Source organism: Cryptomeria japonica, chromosome 5 (genome assembly GCF_030272615.1).
Source record: "Cryptomeria japonica chromosome 5, Sugi_1.0, whole genome shotgun sequence".
Lineage (NCBI taxonomy): Eukaryota > Viridiplantae > Streptophyta > Pinopsida > Cupressales > Cupressaceae > Cryptomeria > Cryptomeria japonica.
In genome coordinates, this window is record NC_081409.1 from 24278553 (window position 1) to 24284360 (window position 5808).

Genomic DNA, 5808 nt, shown 5'->3' on the forward strand with positions numbered 1-5808 from the left:
TACCACTTAATAAATTATCCACAACCAATTTTTAATATCTTTTAATTAATATTTTTAAAAATCTATCTTCATCCTTTGTACAAAATAGGTCTAAAACCATCTTTCCTTTATGAGTGTATCTTTGTCTTCTCTTTAAAAAAAACTCCACAAGTTGTACAAATAAAACATAAAATAATAGCAAAGACAACTAAATTTACTTTTGTATATAACTATTTTAGGAAGACATTTATCTATCTCAATTCAGTTCTATATACACTAACCACAGATTTGGCTATCAAATGTGTCTGCAAAGTGTGACATTATATTTCTAAGAAACACTTATATATGTCTATTATTTATATATATTTATTTTATTTAATAAGGTTTCAGAATTAATCAAGGTATATTTTCAAAGTACAAAAATGAAAAATTGATAATTATGTTACCACTTTTGAAAGTTTCAACTATGGAATTTCGTTGATGATTAATGCAAGAACAAAATGGTCCTTCTAGCATTTGATGGGAACTTGACAACAATCTAGCTTTATATTTAGAGTATATTATGTCGTCTTTAACTATTCTATATATTTATAATTTCATGGTTTGTCTCTCCTTTAAGTAATTCTTCCTATTTTATTTTATATTGATCGATGTTAATTACTATTGTATAAAAAATATTTTTAATATTTTTTATTTTATTTTATTTCATTAAAGTTTTTTATTTAGATTTGGACATGTAATAATGTAAATGAAATGTTTAATTAAATCTAGGGTGACTATAAATAAATAGGAACATACAAATTTTGAGTGAAAAATATCTAAGATTTATAGTAAAAGAGAGAATATTTTAGTAAGAATTGTATACTAAGAGAGTGTTAATTAGAAATGAGAAGAGAAAACATATCTAACTAAAACAGAAGCAACATAAACACATAACACAAGTTTTAATGTGGTTCACCACTAAATGGCTACATCCACTAGAAGCAGGGAAATATTATATATTATCCGTTATTCAATTACATCTCATATAAGGCTGCACACAACCATTTATATAATCATATTAGCTATGAAACAAAGAGTCTGGAGAAGGCAAACAGTCATGTGACCGTTGGGCTTCATATTCCCAACAATCACCCCCGTGAAGGCCAACCGGCACAGCCATGCATGGTAACATTCCCTGCATCTCCATTTTCGATCTTACATTCGAAACAAACCTTGAGAAGATTTCAATTTCGTCACACTCTGTCCAGCACACTCCGAATGAGTCGTCTCCGAATCAAATCAGAATTATAAACATCTTCTCGAACTACTTCACTCGACAATCCATAAACAAGAACACTACTTCTAGCAGGTTCAAAAAACATTCTTGTATCATGGTCACCTGCTCCTGTGCTCCCCCGTAATAGAAAATCTAAAGTAATATCATATTGCTTATGGTCGTTGTTGACATAGGACAAAATCCCAACATAATACATAGATTCCGACATCACTTAGGCAATATCATTCCTTTCATCCTCCATTCTAAATTCTAATGTGTCGCTAACAAGAAAGTTTGATCTATGATCTGAAATTTTGTACAAGCTTTGGTTAGCGTAAATTTTCAAGTTGAGTGTTTGATTAGTGTCATATGCTCCCTATAAAGTTGAAAACAGATTACCGGGTTCTAATACCCCAACATAAGACTCCCTATTCCATTGCACACCATCATCACTAGAATCCGGATCATCAATTGTCATGTTTGCACACCACATGCCATCTTCTACAGGTGTATCATATCCTTGTAATTTATGATTCATTGAATTATTAAAAGTAAATTGTATATTAGCGTGCCTATTCTCTGCACGCAATTGTTGCCACATTGCACTATGCATGATAATGGACACCCCAAACATTATTAGATTTCCAATTCGATCAACCCAATCATTTATAGCAACAGAGTGCCTTGTTTCTTGTCGTGCAATGTCTGCCTTGGGAGAATAACTTAAGTGCTCGATCTCCCAGCTCAATTTGGAAGCCACTCGATCATGGTGCCATGCTTCATCTCAACTGTATTTAGCCTTTTGTTTCAAATACCGAGCGGGAGTGATCAAACCGGCGTCTATAATATCATTGTTTCTGAAACTTCGCTCGAGCAAATCCAACACATTTCTCGTTTTAGCAGGATCCCGCTTCGAATGCTTGGCTGCAATTTCAGGAAACGCCATTGGAGTCACAATCTCCCGTCCAGGCAACATAGCCCCGATAAAGAAGATATATAACAAAGAAGAAGATAAAAAACTGCTCATTTTCTTATGATTATTCCCAGGCAAATGGTTGTTCTCCGACATCCACCGAAGCCTGCTCAACGTATCTTGTAGAAACCAGGCTAGAGCACAGCTACGCTTGATTACTTTTTTAGACACTTTCTTCCCATTCTCTGTCTCTCCATCAATACTGCCATTCAAGAAAACCGCTAAAACATTACCACTACGGAAACTAATTTCCTTCCACAGAGTTTTAAGGATGAAATTAAAACTCTTAATAGCATAACCAGCTGCCACAGCGACCAGAAATTCCACCCATCCCGTCATGACTCTCATCTTGCTGGGCGGACACCGGTGAAGCCTAATACTAAGATTCGAACACCCATCCCATCATGACTTTAATCTTTCCTTTGTCCACCTCTTCGCATATTCTCTCAGACTGAGGATTTACACCTTCTTGAGGACTCTCAACAAGGCCGTAAGATTTCCACGATTTCAGCAAATTCGAATGTTGCTATTCACAATGACTTTGACCAGTTCTCTCCATCCCGTGCACAACAATCTATCCTCCCGTCTCTCTCTCAAGACCTTTCTTCACCCACACAGGCGTTTCAAGAAAGCTGTGAGCTTTCACTTTCGCAGTTACAAGAATACAAGGAAGATCCATTCCCGCGGTCACACATCCCCGCTACACACTCCTGCAGCACATCCGACCCACCATAATTCCTAGGCTTCTCCGTGGGACTTTCTATCTTCTGCGACTCTGCCGCAAGGATCTCTTTGCTCTACTCCAAGGAATCATCCAAAGGCCTTGCCGCCTTCTTGATCTCCTCTTGCGATTTTTCCATGCCAAATTTATAGTCTTCTGGCTAAACGACTAAGCTTTCTCTTTTTGGTCGTTGCTCAAACCCACTATGCACCTGTGGAGGAACAAATGATATCTCATCCACGTCCACAGAATCTGAAACATTCTCTAATGTGGTAAAAATTGTATCGAGGGCAGCCAATTCCTTTTTCAGCTCTTTCATTTCTTTTTCCTGCAGAAAACTTCCACTCTTTCCTAAATTTCTCTCACAAATTTGCCACTACATCTTCGAGACTATATATTTGCTATGTGAGAATAAAATTTTCTTCCGGCAGTCTCTCAATTCGTTCGTACATATAATCTTTTGAGCTGTAGGCCTCACCTTCTTCAGGGTCATCTTCATTTGCCAGTTTCGAGACTGCATCCTCCTCACCTCGGGAGGCATCTTCCTTATCTTGGAAGGAAAACAAACTTGTCATTTCTTCTTCAAACAATGGATACAACAAACCCTCTTCTTCTTCAGCCGAAGTCTCCTCCTTTTTCCAGCCATCCTACCAATGAACATGATGTTTTGTTTCAACCTCCACTTGGACATCACTCTCTACCGAGTCTAGACTGCCAAAAAATATTTCGATGACTGATTCGGCTTCATTGTCTGATTCAACCTCATCATCTGAAACTTCAGCCTGTTTGTTGATAACATAAAAGCACACAACTCCGGGTTCGAACAAAAAATAAGGGCATCCATCTCTAGGATCAACCACCCTATCGAATCCCATCTCTGCTCAACATTTCACCATAGCTCTAATACCAATTGTTAATTATAAACGAGCAGAGAAACCATATTTAAGAACTCCAAACAGAATACAAAAACAAAAACAACATAACTCACATAGCGCAAGTTTTAATGTGGTTCACCACTAAATGGCTACATCCACTAGGAGGCAAATATTATATATTATCCATTATCTAGTTACACCTCATACAAGGTTGCACACAACTATTTATATAATCGTATTAGCGATGAAATAGAGAGTCTAGAGAAGGCAAACAGTCATGTGACTGTTGGGCTTCATATTCCCAATGGAGAGGTATAATTATCTATGGTTTCATGACAATACATGATATAGGATGTGTTTGCTAAGTGATTCTATCTCAAGTTTCGGCATTCTATATGTTTTGATAAATTTTTTTTTTTTCTTAAATATTAAGAAAGTTAACTTAAATTCAATCTAATGTAAATTAAATAATTTTGAGAATTGATTCAATATATAAAGCAAGACAAATTCTTAAATTTTTTCTTATGAAAAAGAAATAAAAAACCCAAAAATTGATCAAATTTACAATAAAGTTATTAATAAACCACTAAAAAATATATTTAACAAACAAACCTTGTACTATTAAAAAATATTTACAATCAATATTTATTAATACATTTAATTAATTTTATCAATTGAATTTCTAACATCTTAGAATAAATGACTAATGAATTAATAATATAATTACAATCGTATTTTTTAAAACAGTATTTAATAAATAAAAATTTGTTGAATATTTCTGTATCTAATCAACTTAAACATTATGCTATTCAATAGCGTAATAGTCAACAGTAATTCTTCTAAAAATATTAGCGAATAGTGATTTTAGTTTTGTTATTATAATGTTGAGATAAAAACAATTTGATATTACTTTCAGAATATGCTTATGGAGTCCATAATATTTAGAAGCAACTAAAGTGGATGGAATTGTTTCACATATGTCATGCAGGCCATCAGGTAGGTTTCTGTATTGAAATTTTCTGTTAGTAGCCATGAGTTGTTGTTGCTGGCGAAAAAGAAAGCCTGGTGGCTCCCATCACACTGGGAAAAAGCTTTCAACGGATCCATCGACTTGTTGTTGGTGGAAGTTGAGGAAGGCTGATAGCTCCCATGACACTGCAGTACTTGAAACTGATCCCCTCATTGAAACTCCAAATAAGCCATCAACAGATCAAAGTCTCACATGTTCATCCACAATATCTTCGAATTCTCAACAGCCACCACCAAATTTGGAAGAGGTTTTGAGAAGTTTCAAAGACCTGGACATTACAAGTCAGGCGGATGCCTTCATCCATGCCATTGAACAATACCTCGAAGGAGCGACCGTTCAAAAGGTTGGCCATAAACTTCATTTCTTGTTTTTCCAGAGAAAACTAAATATTTACAGGTCAATATCGTTTTAAGTTCATTTTTGTTGTCTTGACAGAATGCACCGGATACTCCAACCGCAAGTCCTTCTAATACCGACAAGTTGACAAACTGGGATTCCTTTCTTCAGAGCGGGTCCGAATTTCTCAAATTTGTCAGTGATCATACAGAAAAAAATGACAAACATGTGGGTATTCTTTCCCAACTTTTCAGTAGCACTCACTATGTATTCGCTGTTAGTTTACAGGGTGACTCTTTTCTGTCAGGAGAAGCAACAAAAATTGCAGGAAAAGTGCTTCAGAAAATTGGGCACCTGCATTGGGCAGTTGTTGGGCTTTCTATTGTGGCATATCTATGTTGGAAGACTTAATTTCTCCCACCATGCAGCAATCGAGTAACAGTTAAATGATGTTTTGTTGGATTTCATGGAAAATGCAGTTCCACCGCAACTGAGTCACCGTCATGCACTGTCACCGCCATGCTACAATTTGTGGCTTAGTTATATATTGATTCAAAAATAGATTTAGTTTGCATTGAGTTTAGATAAGCCCTTGTGCATGTAATGCATAAAATGTATGAAACAAATAGTGCTTCA

At 35.6% G+C, this 5808-nt stretch overlaps 1 protein-coding gene across 1 annotated transcript; it reads left to right on the top strand.

The window, feature by feature from the left end:
* The first annotated feature begins 4827 nt into the window (after positions 1 to 4827).
* Positions 4828 to 5583, top strand: LOC131033692 (uncharacterized). Its single transcript, XM_057964970.2, has 2 exons — positions 4828 to 5179; positions 5272 to 5583. The coding sequence occupies exons 1-2, from the start codon at positions 4838 to 4840 to the stop codon at positions 5581 to 5583; spliced, it is 654 nt and encodes a 217-aa protein (XP_057820953.2). The 5' UTR covers positions 4828 to 4837.
* The last annotated feature ends 225 nt before the right edge of the window (positions 5584 to 5808 follow it).

What these genes read in the sequence shown, in the direction of transcription:
- LOC131033692 (XM_057964970.2), top strand. Translation starts at nt 4,838, where the DNA reads ATGAGTTGTTGTTGCTGGCGAAAAAGAAAGCCTGGTGGCTCCCATCAC. An exon ending in AAGGAGCGACCGTTCAAAAG is followed by an intron (nt 5,180 to 5,271) that starts GTTGGCCATAAA and finishes TTGTCTTGACAG; the next exon opens with AATGCACCGGATACTCCAAC.